Consider the following 23,720-nt stretch of genomic DNA (forward strand, 5'->3'; position numbering starts at 1 on the left):
AAGTAGGACAAATGAATGGACGGACCCCGACATTCCACAATCCACCTTCATATCGCCTCCGTTTTTCACCATTCCAAAGTCTTAGATGATATATAAGCATCTTGTGAATATTGCAAAACACGGGCCTTCCGCGCCACAGTATATCTTCCTAGATGTTCTACTCTACAAACACACAAAATCAACATTACTAAACTTAACTAAATTTCATAAATTCACACAACAATCATTAAAAAGCATAAAAAGACACTATATATATAGCATAAAAAAATAATCAATTTGAACTTCAATTTCATCTAATATCCAACAATTTATCTAAACCATCCAACAATTTAGCCTAAAATCCAAAAAATACAACAAGAATAGACATAAAGAAACAACCAAAAAAATCAAAACTTACCGGAGAATTCGAAGAAATCGCCCCCGGACCCGGTGGAAGCTTTGGGAATTTGTTCGGTCCGGAAATGGGAGAATTTCTGCACTTTTGTTTAAACACGGGAATGCATGTATAAGTCACGGATTTTGGTGATGCGTTTTCAGGTTACTTGTTCCGGTTTTTGTATATACAAAAAGGTTTCCGTTTTGGGAACCTATATTTTATATATTCACAAGTTTAATTAGATTAATAAATGAGGTAGTACATACATGGCCAATAATCAATAGTATACGCCATTGTAGACTGATAAACTCCTCACATTTATCATACTAAACTAAAAAAAAAAAAGTATATACAAATACAATGATTCATATCTAAATAATAAAATTCTTTTCGTTTACATGAAGTTTATCACTTGTCCAACTTATCACTAGTGCGACATCTGGTCTCCTGACTGCAACCCCGATCATATTCGTTTACCGGTGGCGCTGGCGGCTGTTTGTAATAGCCACTCCCCATTTCGAGCGCCGGGTAGGTAATATATGCGTTACTTTGTTCAAAATTGCCTTTTTCTCCTTTAGTCTCAGGCTTGTGAAGCATCTCATGACCTTCATTTTCCGCACTCGTTTTCCCCACAAAAGCGCTCATCACCACAACCAGCACCATCAAACTTGCCACCACCTTTTTCTCCATTCTTTTAATTATATAGCTTTTTATTTTCCTCTAATTAAAATGTTTTATTCATCAGTTTTCTACAGCTAGCATCTATATATAAGTTGAATGAACTTCTCCTGATGGTGTCTACTGTTTTGAAATAGAAATTTGAGGAATACCATTCCTTGTAATTGCTCTTCTCCATGATTTTAGGAGCTTGTTGTGGTTATATGTTTTACCTATATTTTCTAGATATCAATAGAATCTATCTAAAATAGTATACACACTAGTAGTCACAAAGTATCATCTTACAATAATAGAAGAAATGTAATTATGTTTTGAGCTTTTTTTTCCTCAATAATATCATATGCTTTTAATATTTCTAACACACACAAAATTTTCATCATATTTTAAATAAGTTCACGAGGAAAAAAATGTTTTGAGTAAATGCTCCTGGTCCTGGAACACACAATGTTATAAGGAAGTAGTGTTTTAGCATTATTCTAATAATAATATCATGAGACCAGTTTTCTCCATTTGGAATGTCCATTATCTTCATCAAACAATTATTGTTCTAAATAACTAAACAATAAATATTTGAAAAAAAAACATGTACTATTACTTAATATGTTGATGTTGTTGATTAGGAGTAAGATGGGTAATTATTACTAGTGTAAGGCCATCCGCATCGCATCTCTTAGCGGTCTCGATCTCGTCTCTCCGAGACGAGACCGCATCGAGATAACGATGTAGCCTCCCATCTCGTTTCCATCTCGTCGCATGGCTCGTTGGGGAGGGCGTCTCGCGAGACAGCTCACCACGCGCCTTGGCGACGTGGCGTGCTCCCGTTCGTGCGTGATGCCCACTTGCCGGCTCGCGAGTGGGTGGCGTTTATACCCGTTGGAAATATTTTGTTTTTTTTAAAAAAAAAATTCAGTAAAAATTCAAAAATTAAAAAAAAAATCACAAAAATATACTAACTGTTTATAGCCGTTTTTTCTACTCCCTCTGTCCCACTAGAAATGAAACGTTTTCATTTTTGGGTTGTCCCATTAAAAATGAAACGTTTCTTAAAATAAAAATAACTTTATCTCTATTTTTCCCTCTCTCGTACTTTACTCTCTCTTCTTTAACTCACAAAATAACACTATATAAAATCATGTGCCGAAAAGTACACGTTTCATATTTATTGGGACGGAGGGAGTATTTTTTAAAGCCGTTTAAACCTCGTCATTAGAGAACTCCTTCTTTTGCTTCTTTGAGTTTTGAGATTTTGAATTTAGAGAGAGTGAGCGAAAGATTTTAAATTATGTATTCTTTAATTTTTTTCAGATTTTAATTATGTGTTTTTTTTTTTGTTTTTTTAGGATTTTAAATTGTAATTTTATTTTATTTAATGAAGTGTGTTTTAATTAATTGAATTTGTTGGAAATAAAAATTAAAATTAAAATGGAATGAATAATTAAGGGATGAGATGGTTAAGAGATGAAGGGATGCATGTGTTGTCTCTTAGTTAAGAGATGAAGTGAAAAGTACAGTGAAGCCCATGAATAATGAAGAGATGAGACGTTTAAGAGACGGGATGCGGATGACCTAAGATTGATAGTAAAATGACATAAACTCGTCTTATAAGTGTACTTAGTTTGGTTATTAATCCTATAACACACTAAATGTTGTTAGAGTGAAATATAAACATTATTCTCAGTCATAGTTTTTTTGTATTTTTTCTCCCTTTTCATTTAACACAATAAATATACTTCTCTGACCAAGAGTAACTATTTTATTTTGGAGTGACAAAGATTTTAAAAAATTATTTAACTTGCATGTCAATATTAGAAAAAAAATACATGAGACCTAAATGACGTATGGATGAAAATATGAAATACATTTAATATTTTATCCATCCCTTATAATTATACACTTTCAATTTTATGATACATTTTTGTTTCTGTAAAACGCATTCTTTACTAATAATATTTTATTAATTATATATTAAAATATGTGCTATTTTAAAATTTGTTGATTTCGAAGGAGGAAGGTATTATAAAAATATAAAGAACAATCTGGTAAAATATTGTGTTAGAAAAAAAATGTTTTAAAGTAAATGTAACCGTGGTAATTTTTCACGGACCGTTCAATACGTCAGCAGATACGTAACTATGCGCCAACCGCTTATGTTAGCAATTTCTGTGCTGGTCAAGCTAAATTACGCCACCCGCTTCCCCCGGCGACGTGTATATATAACAAGTTCATTCATAATTTTAGCTAAATTCATTTTCGCTGTCTTGAGAAAGAAGACATCATCAAATACCAGAATTCAGGTGAATTATCTCGAATTTCCTTCTTCTTTTATAGCATCTTTTTCTAAATTATTGTATTATGGTGTGAAAAAGTGATCTACAAGTTTCCGTCGTCTTTGTGCTGTGCTGAATAGAATTATAGTCGGGGAAACTCTGATCAGTTTCCTATTCAAATGAAATTCCGCTCAATTTTAAGTTTGGAGAGTCTTACCGCCTGTCTCGAACAATCAATTGATTGAATTTTTTCGTTTTCATCAAGTTGTAATATGAGATTTTAATGAACTGTGAATTTCGACTGGTTTCTGTTGATTGGATGCAAATAATTAGGTATATTCATGAATTAATAGCGAGTTAAAATTTTTCAGATTGATTTATCCCAATATATAGCTGTGAATTTAGCATTTGTTGAATCTATTGTGGATATTGAGAGTTTTAGGGTGTTTGGTGGTAGTAACACAAATCCTGAGCATTTTCTTCTTTCAATGCGATCTATATGACCAGAATATGGAGAAGAAGCAGGATTTGCAAAGCTTCTCAATTTTTTGGAGGGGACAGAAATTTGTTGTTGAGATGAATCTAGGTGCCACTCTTAAGGAGTTAGGTGATAAGCTGCGAGAACTCACGCATGTCGAGGCTGATACTCTAAGGCTGCTCGTTCCGGTTGAGAAAAATTCAAAGCTGCTGTATCCTTTTTCTGATGAACATTCTCGGATGAGCTTGGAAATGGCGGCAATTCTTAAGGTGCAGAGACCACTCTTTATCTTGTTTTGTTTAACAATGTAATGCTTCTTACCTTTCAAAGTGTTGAAGGGATCATAAATGTGAATGCAGTCTCATTAGCTGTTAATACGGTTTTTGTCAATTTTGTTGCATCTTTTTTCCTATCCATAAGTATATATAATTGCTCGAATTTTTCCTGAACCAGTTTTTGAATTCTCACAACGACTTCTCTACCTTATGTTTCAGGGAAAAGCTATTAGAATGATGGGAGTACCCAAAGGTGAGGTTGATGAAGTCCTACAAAAGGCAAAGGTAGACCTGAGGATAGCTGGGTTTGATGAAGAAGAAAGGAGATTGAAGCAGAGAATTTCCCGAAGATCATATAACTCACCGAAACTTCCTCAAGGAAATTATATCTTTTGTGATTTTCGAACTCTTAGCCTTCCTGGAATAGTGGTATGTTTTGCAGTACTCTATATTCGTGCCTGCTAATCAGTTTTGAACTTTTCTAATTTACGTGGAGAGCCGTGTTTTAGGTTATGGTAAATGATGTATTGACTAGGATTTGAAATCCATATTAGCTAACTGATGTTTTCTTGATGATTGCAGTTGAACCCTCCTGCATCGAAGGCACTAGAACTGCTGCATAAGCTTGCTTCAGATCCAGGAATTGTTGCAATTATGAATAAGGTATCTTACATGTAGTTTTACTGTTGGCTTATAGAATACATAGTGATTGTACAATATAATCTATATGGGCAACCCCATATAGTGGGATAACAGATTTTTGTTTCTTGTTTCATACTCTTTCTCACCCTCTCTTTTGTGTAACTTTGAAATTATCTTAATTGTGATGAAATCTTTTTGAAATTTCCTTCTTTAAAGCATCGTTGGCGGGTGGGAATTTTGACTGAGATGGCACCTGAAGGTTATGTTGGAATCAGTCCTGAGTGCATCCTTGGTTTCAACAAGGTAACATTTGTCATTAGAGGTTGATTTATTCTTTTATGGCTGCTTAAAATTCTGCTCCCCTCAGCCATCCTCGAACTTCATGTATCACGAATCAATTGACAGTTGGCCATGTCTTTTTGGAACTCTTTGTGTGTGAATTCATAGAATCATGGAGAAGAGATCTCACTCAGACTTCGAACTGATGACCTCAAGGGTTTCAGGAAATATGAAAAAATTAAGAAGACTCTTTTGCATGAGCTAGTACGTTCTCATTTTCTATAGACGTCTTCTTCATTGTGTTCCTCTATGTTCTACAGCTACTACTTACAAAAAGCTAATTATTTGACATGTGTATTCTTTTAGGCACATATGGTGTTTTCCGAGCATGATTCAAATTTCCTTGCTCTGGATTCACAGGTATGGAGAGAATAGATTTTGCTTTTCGTCAATCCCTATTGCATATAGTGCTTGAATGGCTCATTTGATGCATATCTGGTGCCACAGCTAAACAAAGAAGCTATTACTCTCGATTGGACTAAATCAAGGGGTCACACTCTTACTGGAGGTACCCCTTCCGAACAATATGACGAGGAGTTTGACCCCGGCAGTAATGTAGTTTCATCACACAAGCTTGGAGGCCGAGTTTCTGTTCTTCCTACTGCTCGTGCTGCTTCAGCGAATGCAGCTTTTGCTCGTTTGGCTGACACATCCACTCCTCTTTCAGGGTCATCTGTGGTATGTGATGACACTCTAGATATTGATTGTCAAATAAAGAAAGAGATCTCAGTTAACAGATGGTTTTGCAGGCACCCGATCCGAATATCAACGACATTCCAAATGAGTCTAAACCTAATCCAGATGGCTGTGATGGAGATGATTACATGCAACTTGAACCTTACACGGGATCAGGGCAAGACCACCTTGATTCAGCCCGAGATGAACAATCTAATCCCAATGATTCCGGGACTCCCATTGAATCCAGCCTTGATGGAGATTTTGACAAAAGGCTCGCCATACTAGAACCTGAACTTGATAGTGCTGAAACAGGCCCAAATCAACCAAGAGATCAGAACACCGAACCGCTTCAAATGGACTTGACTTCAGAGTTACCAAATCATGTGAGTGGAACTCCTGGTGAAGAATGTCCAAGCAATTCCCATCCAGACGATATGCAAACAGAGCCTGATTCCGGTGGGTTGACAATAAGGAGCAACATCACTGATCCTGATCTTGATGATCCTGAGCTGCGGATGATTCAAGACCCTGTTACTGAGTTTTGTGATCGTCTGCAAAGTGCTGTGCAGTCATTGAGAAAAGAAGCTATGCCCTCGGTAACTGAAAGGGTTCTACAAACTTTAATCAAGATAGTCAGGTATGCCTAGTTTGTCTTAACATCAACTTATTTTATGTAATCAGACATTGAAAATGGAATGAGGGATGTTCTCTTTCATTGCTTGCAGTAACGCAATGGAATACCCAAATGATGTGAAGTTCAGAAAACTCAGAAAGGTATGTTACTTGCTGTTAGTCCACTAGATCCTACACCTGTTTCAAACTCTGTGTTTTTTGAATAATTTCCAATTAAATTTTGCAGGCTAATCCATTAATCCAAAGAAATATTGTTACTTACAAAGGTATGATTTTACCTATAATCCCGGTCGACTTCTATTCTCCATCTTCTTGTAATAAGATAGACAAAGATAATACTGTATAGGTTAAACTATCAATCACTTTGATGGATTGATTAATTTTGAACTCTTTTGATCATCTTATCACACAAACTAAACACTCCTTTAGTGGGTAAAGTTTGTAAAGGGGAATTCAAGATAATCAAATTACCACAGTAGATTCCTTTCTATGTCAAATTAAAGTGCCCTATTAATAGTAGATTGTTTGCCCTGCAGCTGCTGTGGAAATACTCAAACTGATCGGCTTCCATGAACAAGCCATCGTTGTCGAATCAGGGAACACTGAACCTTATTTTGTGCTACAAAGAAACGATCCAGGCTTGTTGTGGCTCGCCAAATCATCCCTCGAGACATGCATTTTGTAGCTGCAGGAACGGGGTTCATCTCGTCCATATACGTACACACTGAGAATGGTTTGGTGTTGCAGGATTTAATGTTTGTAATATTTACATTTTTTTACAACTGTAATAACATCCCATTCAAGTGGTTCGCAAGAGTCATTTATGTATAATATGATACAATTTCGAAATAAAATGCAAACATTCATTTCGTACGCGATAACTGTGCAGGTAAATAAATTCACTTCATTTTCAGATATTGATAATTCATTAGCTGATCAGTCATATCTGTAACAGGACCAATATATGAATTTAGAAAGCAACGTATTTTATTAAATAAAACCAAAAAACAAATAAAATTCAACACCAAGAAATTCTCATCTATATGGATTTTCACAAGAGATGAGTTCATCAAAGGCTAGAGTGCTGAAAATCATCACTTCACCATCCCACCTTCGCTATAAACCCTACTTCTTGCGAGCAACGTGTGATTTGAACCCCACCAGTCAAGAACCATCCATGGAAATGTCGTTGACAGCAGGGATATTGGCGGTGCTGGTTGTGACACCAGAGTTATGTGGTGTGGCTTCTGGAGTTGGGCCTGCTCCGAATGTGAACTCTTGAGGGGGCACGTTGAGTGAGGGACAGGCGAAAACCGAAGCACTGCTAGTGTTAGTGAAAACTGGAGCTGCTGCTGGGGCTAATGGTGTATCATTTGGCCTTGAAACGCCAAAGCTTAAAGAAGACATGCCCGCAGCACTATCTTGTATTGACTCAAACAGTTTCTGCTCGAATTCCTGGAGTTGTTGGTGCACAGCTGCATTTAATCAAAACGCGTTAGATGAAACAAGGTTGCGTGGGTCAACATCATATATATACATGTGAGACCCAAGCATAGAAGCATGATCGTATTCAAGAACCGTAGCTTTTCTTATCCAATAATTCGATATTCATCTTTAATTTTGATAAAAAAAATTTATATATTAGAGATGATTGAAGCTAATACAAGCTCATCAAGAAAGGTGTGACCAAAACCTGGATGTAGTTCGACCGAAGGCCGGCGTTCTTTCACCCATTGATAGCTCTGTGAGAGTTTCCAGCCTTTGTTTTTCATCAAGAAAGCCATTACTATGGCAGGAGACCTGTCAAAGATATTATATGTCACGTTGTTAGGAATCTCGACTATGATCTCCGCTCAAAATACTATTAACTGCAAGAGCAATTGATATATGCATGAGGAAATTAAGACGAAATAGCCTCGTTTATTGCGATGATAAGTTCACCTGCTTTTACCAGTCATGCAGTGCACCAGAATCCGAGCCCTCTCTTTTTCGCATTGCTCTGCATAAGCATGTTAACTGTGATGACTCAATCAAATTATAGAATGTGTACAAATGCTATGGAGCAATGGCAGATGCGGAAAAAAAAAAAATGTGAATTGTGCAAAATTTGTAGTTTCAAGAGAGTTAAATCATAGGGATCAAAACAAGAAGTGAATTACGAGGGCAGAATGAAGATGAGAAACTGAAAAGGCATATTTTGGTTAAGAGACCAACGAGATTACAGAATATGGAAACTCATAATAGGAATTCACAACTTCATTTCTGCATAGCAACAAACATCAAAAAACTCGAGATGCCTTATGTTTCTTAATCTTTCAGTGAAAATAAAAAATACACTGAACACATTGTGAATGGTATCTCACCGGACCATTTAATTTCTAGAGAATTTACATACAGTTGGAACTCCGATTATGCTACATCTAAATTTAAGTCATCATTAGTATCCTAAAATTGATAGTTCAACTTCTTATGATCCCTTTGAGCAGAATCATTGCTCTTAGCCAGGTAAACTTACCCAGAAACTGAATTGCATCTTCAAATGGCAATTTTTGATCATACTGTAGACAGTGATAGGTAAAAGTGTTCCTGTACAAATTCTGACAAGCAGGGACAGTCTGCACCACAGAAATAGTATCTTCAAAAAGAATGAAAAGCTAATTTTTACCATATGATCGAATATCACACAGAAAATGTATGTTAAATGTTCAGCATATTGAAAATACTAGCTGAATTGAGACTATCAAATTCAAGCAACTAGAAAGAAACAGACTGTTCTCTTTGATGGTGATAATGAAAAACTACTTATAATGTTGAAAATTGTGTATGAAAGAACCCATACTTTTATGGAAAACTGACTTGCTCATCATGTCTCTCCAATCATAAGAGTGGAAAGTACTTAATAGAGTAATTAAGTTGTTAAGAGTAAAGAGTAAAGAGGCGAGGGGGCTGGAAGGAATAGTAAGAACAGAAAATGGATGCAAAACAGAATGTAATGAACTGAAACAAATATTGATAAAAAAACCTCTTACAAGCCCTACCGTAATTACCGTCCTTAAATTAAACTCAAGATTCAACATTATATTTATAGGATTAGGACTCTCAAAAGGCTAATAAAATAAAGATAGACCTATAGCTTCTATCATTTGAAGATAAGACTTCTAACAATTGAAGGTAGATTCCTAAACTTCTAGCTTTCCACCTCTTGATGCCTTTATTGGTGTCCTAAATAGTTCCAGATCGAGATACTTGCGAATCCAACATGTTTTATCGAGTATCCTCCCAATGACAATAGACAATCAATAAAGAGAGAAACAATTGAGATTCTAATTTAGAAGTTCGTTTCAGTTATATGCTGTGTAAACCATACTAACATCAATCATCCACTTGTCTATCAGTTTCACAAGTATAAAAAGGAATGGATCAGACGAACCACCACTCAATCTACAACTTAATTATAGACAAAGACGAGCTTCCACTCCACCCGAGTGAGGTAAAACCCTCACTCCCAACTTCATTATCATAAGCATCACAAGAAAACAACATATTCACCATTACTACTCCACAAACACAGAGTACACAACTATAGCAATACTTTCTCATAATTGTTTCCACAAAATTTTGAAATTCAAGACAGTCGATAAAACTAGTAGATTCAATTATCATGACTCCAAAAATTCCTAATTCAACCAAAACAATTAGTTTCATCTGCTCATTCAATTACACAACACAAATCGAGTGCAAATACACAATCCGATCGGAAACCTAATTAAATCAACCATCAATAACGAGCAAACAATCAAATTCCAGAACTGAGAATTCGTGATCGATTAAAATCAGCTCACATTGAGAATACAGGAGATGCCCTGGGACTTGAGAAGCTCGCTGCGGGCAGCATTGTCGAAGCTGCCTAAATAGAGGAACTCGGATAGGATCTCGGAGGGGAAGGCGCTGACGTGGGCGGCGGATTTGTCGGCGCCGGCGGGCATACGGTGGCCGCAGATGCCGCAGACCTCGCCCTCCTCGAACTTGTGGTAGTGGCCGCAAATCGCGCAGGGATTTTCTCTCTCCCTCTTCCTCATAGTACCAACTGCTGCTGACCGAATGCAAGCGTCACTGGATTGAATAATTGATTTGGAGATTTATGGAATCGTTGAATTTGAGATTTGGAGGGGTGAATTGATTGATCTTCTCTACAAATAGCGGTTGATTCAGGAGAACTGAATATTCTCCAACAGTCATATAGTAACGGGGTTTGTTTCAATATTAACTTTCTTATTCACAAAATTTAATCTTTAATCTTTAATCTTTAATAAAAGATACGGAAAGAAAAATTTACCATAAATAAATAGGGACTAATTTGATAAAATATCCAAAATATAAACTCATGATTCTTTTTATGAATAAATATAAAACTATATCTATACAGATATTATTCGTCCCTAAAACTAGTATTTGTAGGGACTTTAAACATTTGTACATATAACAAACATTTTTATACAATTCAATAAGATTAGGATTGGTGGTTATTATGTATAATTCTAAAATTTTGCTCATTTTATTAGGTTATTTTAATTTTATTATTTTTGAATTTTCATAAAAATGATAATATGGTCAATGTAATGAGAGATAGCTTTATTGATAAATCTTATACTCTATTTCCCACTATACGTGAGACGTTTCTTTTCAGTCGTTGTGTTTGCAAAAGAGATAAATAGTTAGAGTAGCGAGAAAATAAAGTAAGTAAGTAAATAATACATATATGACTCTCTTCTATATTATTATTTATCTTACTTTATTTTCTCTCCAATTTAACTAGTACTACTACTTATCATCTTCGTAAAACAATGACCGAAAAGAAATGCTTCACTTATAATTATAGGGGAATAGATGGAGTAATAAACTTCAAAATTGTTTAGAGATTTACACTTTTTGGGTTTTTTAAATAAAAAAGTTACGCGCGTATAATTTATTTTATTCATTTCATTGTTATTTTTATACAATTATCATTAATGAAGTTAATAATTTCAATTTTTTAATCATTACACTACTTTTTAATAATTATTTAATGTAAATACTTAGCTCACTAGCAAGCAATGTCGTCTTAACTTATGACAAGATTCATGTGGTGATTTAGAAAAAAAGAAAATACAGTAACAAATTTATCTTGTCAAAAGTTAAGATATCACTAGTGGATTAAGTATTTACATTAAATAATTATTGGAAAAACAATGTAATTTATGAAAAATTAATACATTAATTAACTCTATAATAATGAGATGAAAAAAATGATTTATTCACCTTTCATGGCTTCAAGAATAAAATAGTTAGTTGGTGTATATCAAACGTGTTAAGGTTCTTGAAACGTGATTTTTTCTATTTTAGAAACTAAAAAAATGCAAATCTCATTTTCTATGGGCTAATTTTGAAGTTCACTTTTAATAGTAGTGCCATGATAACTTTACTAGTATAATGATAAACATGCTGTAATTTTATACTTATACATATAGATAGATTTTGCCGGTATGCAAACAAAATTAATTAAATACTATTATTGACTAAAATGACTCCCATATTTTAGCTTGATGATAAACTTAAAAATAGTAAGTATGATGTTTGTATGCATTAAATTCAATTTGCTAATCATATGAAAACTGTAATAAGAAATTTATAACAACGGAATTTCTATCCTCTAGTAGAATTATAGTAATTTTGAATTCAATTGTGATGCTCATGGCTATCACATAATTTTGGAATTTAGATATCATGCCCAAAGTAAAGTTGATATCTTTATACAGAAATAGTAAATTTCAGAATTTTAGATACTATGCACAAAATAAAGTTGATATCTTTAGACAGAAATACAAAATTTCAGAATTTTATAATTAAACCCAATTTATCGGACGAAGATGACATGGACACCTTAAAAATAGGGACTAACTCAATATACAGTAAAAGTAATGGGGTCAATTAGAAATTAATTATTTTAATATTGGGATTAAATTGATGAAATTGTAGAAATTGCCGTCCACTAAAGAAACAATTAACGAAAATGCCCATCGCCTAAATCAATCCATTTCCTCCCTAAATCAACTCCACCACGACAACGAACGACGCCGTTCAACCCACTCGGCGCCGCCATCTTCAGCAGGCCATTGAATTGCTTGTTTGCGTAATTGATTGCTTGCCTCAGCCTCTGGTTATCGCGATTACATTTTTGCTCGCCGTCATTGATTTTCACTGGGTTAGTTGATTTTTGACAATTTGTTGGATTCATCTGTCAATTGGTGTTGTTTTTGATCAACCTTGATGCTCGAATTCGAATTCCCCCAAATTTGATTAAGCCCTAGCTGGATGCCGTGTTTAGCTTTGCCGGCTGTATGCGATCTATTTGAGCCTGGGAATTTGATTGGGATGCTTCATTTGACTAATTTTATGATGTTATGCATGTGATCAGGGTTTACTTATGAGAAATTGATTTAGTTGTGGCTTGATGTTGGTCAAGCAATTGGTGCTAATCTTGTTTAATGTTTATGTTATGCTTAAGATTGCACCCCAGCATGTATCTATCAGTTGAAGATTGAGTTTTTATCGTGTTGGGACTTAGGGGCTTCAGGCTTTTCACTTGTGCCACCACCAAGATGCATCACATTTACTGGGATGCTTCCATCGTAACTTTTGTTTGAAGTGATAATTTCCTAGTTGATGTTCTAAATAGTGTGACCCTTGAAACTATGTGAATTAAATGTTGCATAGCAACTTCAGGACTCAAGATTAAGTTTGTGATTTGCTACAAAAGTACAGGAATAGCTCCCTGCATGCAATGGGATTGCATCATGTGTGCATGCTGAACTTTGTTACTCCCTCCGTCCCACAATAGGAGTCACATTTGGTGTGGGCACGAGTTTTAAGAAATGTAAAGAATGGTGAGTTGGAAAAGTTAGTGGAATATGAAGGCCACTTTCTTATATTGGTTTTATAATAGAATGCGAGTGAAGTGAATTAGTGGAATGTGGGACCTACTTACCATTTATGGTAAAAGTGAAGTGTGACTCTTATTGTGGGAAGTGAGTTAGTGGAATGTGGGACCTATTTACCATTTATGGTAAAAGTGAAGTGTGACTCTTATTGTGGGACGGACCGAAATGGCAAAATGTGACTCTAATTGTGGGGCAGAGGGAGTATATAATTTTTGAAATCTCAGTTGATAGCTTGATACCCTTTCTTCCTGAAGTTCTTAACGGTTTCATTTTACAGGAACTCTGGTCAGATTGGATTCTGTCGATCAGTGGAACTTTGACTATTTATAACTGCACGCATCCAACTAGTTAATAATGGTTTCTATATGGAACTCTGACTACGTATATGTTGAGCCAAATAAACTATGAACATGCAAACGCACCATTCTGGGCAGTTCCCAGGGCAGGTACCGAACCAAGCTGGTACCATGTTGCCTGGGCTGCCACAACAAAATGGCAATCCTATGCCCAACCAGATTCAAAATCAGAGTATGATCCGCGGTATTCAGAATACAGATCCTGAATATGTGAAAATACGCAGACATATGCAAGAAAAGATGTAAGAATTTCATTATTTTATCTATTATTGAAATACTTACATGTTTTATGATTGCTACAGGGAACTAGTTTATGCTTTCTCAATGTCAGGTTACATGATTTTGAATTTTTGGAAATATGAAATATGTAAAGCTACTTCTTGGAAATGTGTTTTTAAGAATGCAGTATTTAATTCCAGGTAGTCGATACATTCTATTGATTTTTGACAATAGATGAGCTGTCAGATACATGTTTGCCTTAGACTTATCCAAAACAAGGCATTCTAAAAAATATTAGCCTGATAAACTTCAGCACTTGCTAACTTGTCATGGAAGACAAGCTTCTTGGAAAGATTCCATGTTTCGCATGAATTAAGTGCTATATATCACTTTGTGTACATGCTGCTTTACTTTCCCCCGAGATACTAAGTTAATGCTTTGCTCTTTTGCAGATGGGAATTTCTTATGCAGCGGCGTCAACAGTCTCATGAGGTTTCCCGTAAGAAGATGATCGATTTAGTTAAACGCTTAGAAGAGGCTTTGTTTAAGAGTGCCACGACAACGGTGTGTTGCATGCTATTCTTCTCTAATGACATTATTCTTATACTGCACCATTGTTTCTTGTGAAAAAATGTGTGTAAAAGTGTTTTCAGGTGTATCTAAGTAGAACTAAGATTCATTTTCCTGCATATTGTGTCAGGATGAGTACTTGAACCTAGCAACTTTGGAAAGCCGTCTCCATATTCTGATCAAACGACTGCCTATGAGTAATCACAGCCAGCAGTTCTCTCATACTAATTCGTCTCCTTCTATTGGTACAATGATTCCAACTCCTGGATTGCAACAAAGTGGAAGTTCTAACATAAAGGGGACTCAGTCTGTAGATAGCTCACCTATGGTTAACAGTAACTCCAATGCGGTTGGACCAAACGGTGTCAATTCTGGGAACTACATGATGCATGGAAATGGGTCTTCTAGCCATGTTCGTGGTGGTACTTTTAGTTCATCTGATGGTACTTTTTGTATTCTGATCCATGGCATTAGTCTTGACTTGACCATCCACTTTTATCTCACATGTTATTTCTTTTAGGAGCTCTGTCTGGTGGATATCAACAGTCATCTTCTGCTTTCTCTGTCAATTCTGGGGGAAATAGCATGGTGACATCCATGGGTTCTCAGAGGATGGCCAGTCAAATGATGCCTACTCCTGGATTCAATAACTCCAACACGAGTGAAGTGAATAGCAATGCTAATAACCAGTCGTTCATGAATATGGAGTCATCCAATAATGTTGGTACATTTCAAGCTGGTGAATCTTCTATGCTATCACAGCCTATGCAGCAAAAGCAGCGCAGTATTGGTCAAAACAGTCGTATCCTACATAATATTGGCGGCCACATGGGTGGTGGAATCAGATCTACACTGCAGCAGAAGTCTTATGGATTATCAAATGGGCCCTTAAATGGAGGGCTGGGCATGATGGGTAACAATATGTCCATGATGAATGGTCCTGGAACAACGGAGGGCTACTTATCAGGTACAGTGTATGGAAACTCCAACAAGCCCATGCATCAAAATTTTGACCAACAGCAGCAACCAGCAATGCAGGGTATGGATTTCTCTCTAGTCTCTTCAGATTTCTTATCTCAATTGAGCTCTTAGATTTTGTTCTCACTGCAAGGTATTTTGTGTGATAGGTGATGGATATGGAATTAGTGCTTCTGAGGCCTCAGGGTCAGGAAACTTGTATTCATCAGTTGGATCAATGATAAGTAATCAGAGCTTGAATGGTGTGTCCATCCAGTCAATGCCAACGACAAACTCTCCTATGATGATTAATAGTCAGTCGCATGTACACTCTGTGCAACAACCGACGACAACAGTGTCTCAGCCAATTGATCAATCGGAGAAAATGAATTTTCAGCCTCAGTATTCAATTAGAGAAAATCTTGGGCAACCTCATCAACATCAACAATTACAGCAGCAGTCTCATCAATTTCAGCGCCAGCACCTTGTCCAGAATCAGGTCCAACAAAGGCTAACTCAGAACCAGCTTGCGGTAAAGAATGAACCTTTTACTCAATCTCACCTTTCGACAAATACAGTTTCCGAGGCAAAGCCAGGGCATGGGTCAGAGAAACGTGATGGAAGTATGCAATCACAAGGCTCTGACCCCTTCAGTTTCTCTGATATACACAATCAATTCCAACATAACTCTATGGAAGACCGATCTAGAGGTCAGATGCTGTCCAACCAATCTGGTCCACAGGATATGACTTCGTCACTCAGTCAATCTTCTGATCAGATGCAACAGTTTTTGCTTCCACAACAGATTTCTAACTCAGAAAGTGATTTTGGTGGTCCTCCTGGTGGAGTTCAACCTGATGCAGCCTTGCATGGTCAGTGGTATTCCAATTCTCAAGATGTGTCTCATGTATCTGGAAGACTCTCACAGGACCAAGATGTGCAAGATGAATTCCAGCATAGATTAGTAGGCCAAGATGTAGCTCAACTAAATAATTTATCATCTGAAGAATCAATAATTGGTCAATCGGATGCTTTTCGATCAGCTGAACCTCCCAGCGCGAGCAACGGTACACGCCGATCTAATAACCTTAATCGTGAACGACAGTTCAAGAACCAACAGCGGTGGCTCTTGTTTTTGCGGCATGCTCGTCGATGTCCTGCTCCAGAAGGCAAATGCCAAGAGTCTAACTGCTTGACAGTTCAAAAGTTATTAAAACATATGGAACATTGCAATGTATTTCAGTGTCCGTATCCACGTTGTTGTGCTACTAGAGTTTTACTCAATCATCATAGACGCTGTCGTGATGTAAGCTGTCCTGTCTGTGTTCCTGTGAAGAGTTATGTGCAACAGGCGCAAATGAAGGCACTTGCTCGTGCTGAGATCAATTCTCGGCAGGCTAACTCTGTTAATGGTTCCAGTAAATCATGCGATGCTGCTGAAATTGGTGGAATGTCAATGCCTAAGATGAGCCCTGTGATGCATGAAACTCCCGAAGACATACATCCTTCCATTAAACGCATGAAATTTGAACAAGTCCCGCAGCCTGTAGTCTCTGAAACTGGAACTCCCGCGGCACTGTCTTTTGCAGTAAATGAATCTCCCATTCAGGACGCACAGCATCCTGAACAGTATCATGATCCTCACATTCCTATGGAGCATGAAAGTACTCAAGTAAAAGTGGAAATTCCTGGAAGTCTTGGACAGTTGAGTTCCAAGAACATCGAAATGAAAGGGGATAACTCAGACGATAAGTATGTCCAAAAGACCCCAAAACCTGAAGGGGATACTATTGCCTCGAAAAATCCTGTTGGATATGGTACACATGAGATTGTTAAGAGTGAAAAGGAGATGGGACTACCTAAGATAGAAAATCCACCGTTACCTTCTGAGAGTACATCCAAGTCAGGGAAGCCAAAAATCAAGGGAGTATCATTGACAGAGTTGTTCACTCCTGAGCAAGTCCGGCAGCATATTGCAGGTCTTAGACGTTGGGTTGGCCAGGTCAGTTTAGTACTCTTCTGTCATGTCTACTTTACGAGGCCTATAATTGCATTCTTTTTCTTATTGATAAGATTTCTTCAGACATGCTACATGGATGTTGTGTCCTTTATATGCACCTGATAATCATTTACTTGTGGAAGCATATTTTTTGTTAATTTATGTGGTTGTTCGCTACCCTTACTTTCTTCTTTTGTTTCTGTTTGTATTCAACCTTTTAATATGATTTCAATATTTTGGCATTGGAAAAAAGATTGTACAAATATGTGGTGTCTTTAGCTGTACTTGGTACATTTTGCCTTTACTTCTTATGAAACTCAACGCTTATTCATCACTGTGGTGAAATACGTTTCACCTTTTGTTCATAGAGCAAAGCAAAAGCAGAAAAGAACCAGGCAATGGAGCATTCAATGAGTGAAAATTCTTGCCAGTTGTGCGCAGTTGAGAAGCTTGCCTTTGAACCACCCCCTATATATTGTACACCCTGTGGTGCCCGCGTCAAAAGGAATCATATGTATTATACAGTTGGAGCTGGTGATACTCGTCATTTCTTTTGCATTTCATGCTATAATGAGACCCGTGGGGACACAATAATGGCTGATGGAACTCCTATTCCAAAAGCAAGGATGGAGAAAAAGAAAAATGATGAGGAAACTGAAGAATGGGTATGTCATATCTTCTCGACCACATGTTTTGTTTTGACCATGTCTTAGTAAATTTTCCATGTGTTACTGAAATGTACTATATGCAGTGGGTTCAATGTGACAAGTGTGAGGCTTGGCAGCACCAGATCTGTGCATTATTCAATGGTAAAAGAAATGATGGCGGGCAAGCTGACTATACTTGTCCAAATTGTTATGTGGAAGAAGTTGAAAGAGGAGAACGTGTGCCATTACCACAGAGTGCTGTTCTAGGAGCAAAAGATTTGCCTAGAACAATTTTGAGTGATCACATGGAGCAGCGATTGTTTGCAAAGCTGAAGCAAGAAAGGCAGGATAGAGCAAGGGCTCAAGGAAAAAGTTATGATGAGGTGATCTGATTTTGCTTATGTTTTTTTGCATTTCCGATTCCACTCCTATGGACATGATGAGTTGTTTGTTAATAATGTGTTTATCTCAATATTGAGATTTGTTATAAGTTGGCTGAGATATGTGCATGTGATACACCTAGTTTGAAACCTATAATATTCTCCATTAAGCTTACATGGGTTAACAAATATCTCAAATTTCAAATTATGATGTGAGTTTGAACTTGGAGACAAGTCATTCCAAACCTCCTTTCTGCTCTCTTGAAAACACTACCAATCAGAAGGTGTTATGAGCATGATGAACTGAATATCAATTTCCTTCAGTGGAAAATAAACTATTTGACAAATTGAATCTAAATATAAAAAATAATTTTCCAAGTTTTTCGTGATTCCAGTTAATATGTTATTGTTATTACTTTTCCAGGTCCCAGGAGCAGAATCACTTGTTGTTAGAGTGGTGTCATCAGTGGACAAGAAGTTGGAAGTTAAACCAAGATTTCTTGAAATTTTTCAGGAGGAAAATTATCCAATGGAGTACCCGTATAAGTCTAAGGTGGGATATATACATGTATTTATTGGGAATGATCCAACACAAGAGTTTCAGTACCTTGTTTAGTTCATCTAGTACATTATAACGAATCAAAAATTGGCAGAACATCCAGTTTAAATAATTTATCATTATAAAATATTCACCCAGGCATACAAAAGATTGTCATTTTTAATTGAAGACAACTTTAAAATATGCCCAAACTAAACAAACGGGTTACTAGTATTGCTTTGATTTGATGGAATCCTTATATGCTAACTCAGATTAGTTTGCTATTTTGCATGTAGCAAACGAAGGTAATGTTAACTGGTATTTGATTTATGTGACATCTGTAATTATTAACACTTAAGTTTCTATGTTCCAGGTTATATTATTATTTCAAATGATAGAAGGTGTTGAAGTATGCCTGTTTGGCATGTATGTTCAAGAATTTGGATCAGAGTGTCAACAACCCAATCACCGCCGGGTCTACCTTTCTTACTTGGACTCTGTTAAGTATTTCAGGCCAGATGTCAAGGCAGTGAGTGGAGAGGCTCTTCGAACATATGTGTACCATGAAATTCTGGCAAGCTTCTAGATATTCGTTATTTGCAACCTCTTTTGGCTACAAAGTTGTTGTTTGCATTCAGTTACCAAGTATATTGTCTTCTCTTTTTCAGATTGGATACTTGGATTATTGTAAGAAGCGTGGTTTCACTAGCTGCTATATTTGGGCTTGCCCCCCTTTAAAGGGAGAAGACTACATTTTGTATTGCCATCCAGAAATTCAGAAGACTCCAAAATCTGATAAACTTCGGGAGTGGTAAGTTCGATACTTTTATGGTTATGAGGAGACTGTAGTCTTGGGTTGTCTGCTCATAGCCTAATACACACCCTTGAATCTTATTTTGGGTTTCAGGTATCTGGCCATGTTGAGGAAAGCTGCAAAGGAAAATATTGTTGTCGAACTTACTAATCTGTATGATCATTTCTTTGTCACCACTGCTGAATGTAGAGCAAAGGTAACTGCAGCTAGGTTGCCATACTTCGATGGGGATTATTGGCCTGGTGCTGCAGAGGACATCATATTCCAATTGCAACAAGATGAGGATGGGAGAAAACAGCATAAAAGGGGTCCTTTAAAAAAGACCATTACCAAAAGATCTCTCAAAGCATCTGGCCAAACAGATCTATCTGGCAATGCATCGAAGGATTTGATGTTAATGCATAAAGTAATGTCAACTGCTTTATTTTATCAACAAATGCTATTATTAAATTTTAGCATATAGTATGTCTTTTATGTTATTGTTATTTTTGTTGTTTATGATTAAACAACCTTTTTTTGGCTAACACCTATTGAAGTGTAAGTCTTGCTTGTTTCTTCTAGTTCTTCTTACTAACTTTCTTTCTGCAGCTGGGCGAGACAATACTTACAATGAAGGAAGATTTTATCATGGTTCACTTGCAGCCCTCATGCTCACATTGCTGCATTCTGATGTACTCGGGAAAAAGTTGGGCTTGCAGACAGTGCAAGAATTTTCAGCTTTGTGACAGGTGAGGAATTTTTCGCCTCTGTCCCGCTTTGCCAATTGAGAGATTAAATACTGCTTGCTGTGAATAATACTATAATTTTGTTTTGGAATCATCCACGGTGGAAATCATAATTTTTCAAACTATGGGAGCTAATGGATTTAGGGTACACTAATCATGATGTGAATCCAACCGGTTAAGTGAACATATCTTTTTCACTTCAGGTGCTATGATGTGGAAAGAAAGCGTGACGACAGAGAGAGACACCCTATCAATCAGAAGGACAAGCATTCACTATATCCTGTAAGTCCATTATCATAACATGGGAGTGCGTTTCCTCTTCTGCACGCACTTATCTTACTCTGTTTATTCAAATACTTAACATTTTAACTAAGCAATTCATGGATCGGTAGGTGGAAATCAACGGTGTTCCAGATGATACTAAAGACAAAGATGAGATTCTTGAGAGTGAATTCTTTGACACCAGACAGGCTTTCCTTAGTCTTTGTCAAGGAAACCATTATCAGTATGATACCCTTCGCCGAGCTAAGCATTCGTCGATGATGGTCCTCTATCACCTCCATAATCCGACTGCTCCAGCTTTTGTGACTACATGTAATGTATGTAACCTTGACATTGAAACTGGGCAAGGTTGGCGCTGCGAGACATGCCCCGAATATGATGTATGCAATGCGTGTTACTCGAAGGATGGGGGAGTCAATCATCCTCACGTATTGACAAATCATCCGTCTAATGACCGTGATGCACAGAACAAAGAGGCCCGCCAGATGAGAGTGACACAGGTACTCATGCTAGCAATGATAACAACGTAAATGAGATTCACTACTAGATTGGAAATGGTATAACTAAGTGTTATCTAAATACTATCAAAATTGCTTAAACAGTTGCAACGAAAATCAAGTGAAGTTGCTTCTCTTTTTATGCTGTGGTTGTGTGTTTGGTGCTTTATAGGAAGTAATGTAATCCTTGATGTTTGAACTTGCAGTTGAGAAAAATGCTCGAGCTCTTGGTGCACGCCTCTCAATGCCGTACGCTACACTGCCAATATCCAAACTGTCGCAAGGTGAAGGGGCTCTTCCGACACGGTATGAGCTGCAAGATACGTGCTTCTGGAGGTTGTGTTCTATGCAAGAAAATGTGGTATCTCCTTCAGCTTCACTCACGGGCATGCAAAGAATCAAAATGCAGTGTGCCCCGTTGCAGGTAAACTCATGCCTCACTGTTCTTTCATTTCCACACATCATCATAAAACCCACATTCATACTAACATACTTATGCAGAGACTTGAATGAGCACATGAGAAGGTTGCAGCAGCAGTCCGATTCTCGACGAAGGGCTGCTGTGAATGAAATGATGAGGCAACGGGCCACAGAGGTCGGTGGCAGTTCTTGATGTCCAACAATGTACATATATTGGCAGCATTTCAAATGGGATAAAAGCTCTTCCATAGAGGTAATTTGATGTTGATATAACTATTTTATTCGACTTTAAAAGAAGAAGACGAAATCTGTGTTTCTCACCGCATGACCAGCCTGCGTTCTCCGATGACAACGAAGCTCAATATTTTTTGTTCATAACTTGTCCTGGTAAGGTTGCTAGGAAGTTTGTAAGTTAGGAGAGTTGATAAGTTATTCATTGATTTTGTTGTACTTTCATCTGTTTTGCTATCATCATTTGATGGCCGAGTGTAACATAGCTGTTTTGTTATGTATAAGATTCAAACTTGCAAAGAAACAAGAGAAATTCTCAGTTTTTCACCATTAGTGTATTATATACTAGTATATATGTATATTGATTTCTTCACCATCCTCCATTTGTGATTGCAGATATATTTCATTTTCACTTGTAAGTGTGTGTATGGTTGAGAGAGAGTTGGATTTGTATTGATAATAAGGGGTTAATTATTTATATAAATATTCTAATCACAAACACTTTCTTAGGAATTGCAAAGTGCGCATCACTATCTTACATTAAATTTCGGTTTTTTTCAATCTACACCTATATTTTGAATGAATGATGCTACTTTGGCTAAAGTTTCATTTCTTTCACAACTTAGAATTAAATTTCGATTCCTGAAAAAAGCCGTAGTGTTGGAATTGCTGAAATAATAGTCAACACTGGGGAACATTTTTTAGGCAATTAATCTGTGGAGTGCATTTTCTTCGATATTTTGAGAAAGTGTAAAATATGTAAATTCATCATGTTTTAAGAAATAATCACGTGTAGTAATTTTATTTCGCCCCTTTCAGGATCTTGGATCCGCCACTGAATACGATGACTTTTTTTTTCTACTCAGTTAATTTTCTCCCTTCTATATAATGGAGTATTGTAGAATTTATGCTTATACTTTATCATATAGCCATATTTTTTCAGTTTAGTCCGTTCGCAAAAATTAGTTACTTTTTGTTTGTGATAATATAGTCTACATTAAATTTCAATCTCCAACGTTTTCTCTTTCTCCTATTTATTCACCTTCAACTAATGTCACTCGCAATATGACTGCAACGAGTAGCCATCATGGTCCGCCGTGCGCTCGCGGCAACCCAAATTAATTTTTTACTTTTCAATTCAAAAAATTAATTAAATTTATAATATACTATTTTAAATATTCTCTTTTTTTTTCTATGGGTCAGTCAATGTATGATGACAAGCTGAAAACCTCAATCTTATACTCTCTATTTTCCTCTATAATTTTCTGATGCATCTGCTGACGCATAATCTTCCCTAGTCGCATTCAACTAGTACCCAACTTCTCATCAATGTGATGGTTCTTAAGACGTACAAGTCGTCGATTCTCAAGGACACGCCAATGATGTCTGAAATCCAGCGACAATTCATGATACACTGTTTTGACTGCTCGAGGGAAAAAAAGAAGAGAATTTAGATGATGTGTTTTTAATAAATGACGCCCTAAAATTCGAACACTCACCGGTGAGTGTTTGAATTTCGGTTACCATTTTTTCCTTATCTCATCTTATTCGACAATCTAAATTTTCATAAAAATTCATTCGAATCAAATTGAATAATCTGAAAATCTGAATCCCAAAATTTGAAATCCGAACTTTGAAAACCGGTTGCAACTAAAAATACCCAAAATTGAATAAAAATATTCTAAAACCAAAAATTCAAAAACTCCAAATATTAGTATATACTATTACTATATGCATTCATT

The 23,720-nt window shown here is 36.6% G+C and overlaps 3 protein-coding genes across 5 annotated transcripts; 2 read left to right on the forward strand and 1 right to left on the reverse strand.

The window, feature by feature from the left end:
* Nucleotides 1-3,269: 3,269 nt before the first annotated feature.
* LOC125213295 (zinc metalloproteinase-like protein) lies at nucleotides 3,270-7,239 on the forward strand. The gene is made up of 12 exons (XM_048113755.2): nucleotides 3,270-3,348; nucleotides 3,829-4,068; nucleotides 4,294-4,503; nucleotides 4,657-4,737; nucleotides 4,933-5,019; nucleotides 5,164-5,259; nucleotides 5,362-5,415; nucleotides 5,503-5,733; nucleotides 5,805-6,370; nucleotides 6,459-6,507; nucleotides 6,593-6,632; nucleotides 6,903-7,239. The coding sequence occupies exons 2-12, from the start codon at nucleotides 3,832-3,834 to the stop codon at nucleotides 7,049-7,051; spliced, it is 1,800 nt and encodes a 599-aa protein (XP_047969712.1). The 5' UTR covers nucleotides 3,270-3,348; nucleotides 3,829-3,831; the 3' UTR covers nucleotides 7,052-7,239.
* Nucleotides 7,240-7,248: 9 nt separating this feature from the next.
* Nucleotides 7,249-10,599, reverse strand: LOC125213296 (protein-tyrosine-phosphatase IBR5-like). The gene is made up of 5 exons (XM_048113757.2): nucleotides 10,209-10,599; nucleotides 8,882-8,981; nucleotides 8,308-8,365; nucleotides 8,060-8,166; nucleotides 7,249-7,841 (listed from the first exon to the last, which is right to left on the reverse strand). The coding sequence occupies exons 1-5, from the start codon at nucleotides 10,443-10,445 to the stop codon at nucleotides 7,531-7,533; spliced, it is 813 nt and encodes a 270-aa protein (XP_047969714.2). The 5' UTR covers nucleotides 10,446-10,599; the 3' UTR covers nucleotides 7,249-7,530.
* A 1,810-nt stretch (nucleotides 10,600-12,409) lies between these two features.
* LOC125211902 (histone acetyltransferase HAC1-like) lies at nucleotides 12,410-22,305 on the forward strand. Of its 3 annotated transcripts, none has more exons than XM_048111862.2 (17): nucleotides 12,410-12,607; nucleotides 13,621-13,941; nucleotides 14,371-14,482; nucleotides 14,619-14,931; nucleotides 15,009-15,527; nucleotides 15,616-17,447; nucleotides 17,813-18,109; nucleotides 18,196-18,474; nucleotides 18,896-19,024; nucleotides 19,383-19,583; nucleotides 19,678-19,820; nucleotides 19,917-20,229; nucleotides 20,412-20,551; nucleotides 20,752-20,830; nucleotides 20,941-21,330; nucleotides 21,534-21,751; nucleotides 21,829-22,305. In XM_048111862.2, the coding sequence occupies exons 2-17, from the start codon at nucleotides 13,748-13,750 to the stop codon at nucleotides 21,938-21,940; spliced, it is 5,271 nt and encodes a 1,756-aa protein (XP_047967819.1). In that variant the 5' UTR covers nucleotides 12,410-12,607; nucleotides 13,621-13,747; the 3' UTR covers nucleotides 21,941-22,305. The 3 variants fall into 3 exon arrangements, with proteins under 3 accessions (XP_047967819.1, XP_047967820.1, XP_047967821.1); XM_048111863.2 differs by having other exon boundaries at nucleotides 14,619-14,910; XM_048111864.2 differs by having other exon boundaries at nucleotides 14,619-14,907.
* The last annotated feature ends 1,415 nt before the right edge of the window (nucleotides 22,306-23,720 follow it).

This window comes from Salvia hispanica, chromosome 3 (genome assembly GCF_029641045.1).
Source record: "Salvia hispanica isolate PSC_SH4W2 chromosome 3, Shi_PSC_v1, whole genome shotgun sequence".
NCBI classification, from domain to species: domain Eukaryota; kingdom Viridiplantae; phylum Streptophyta; class Magnoliopsida; order Lamiales; family Lamiaceae; genus Salvia; species Salvia hispanica.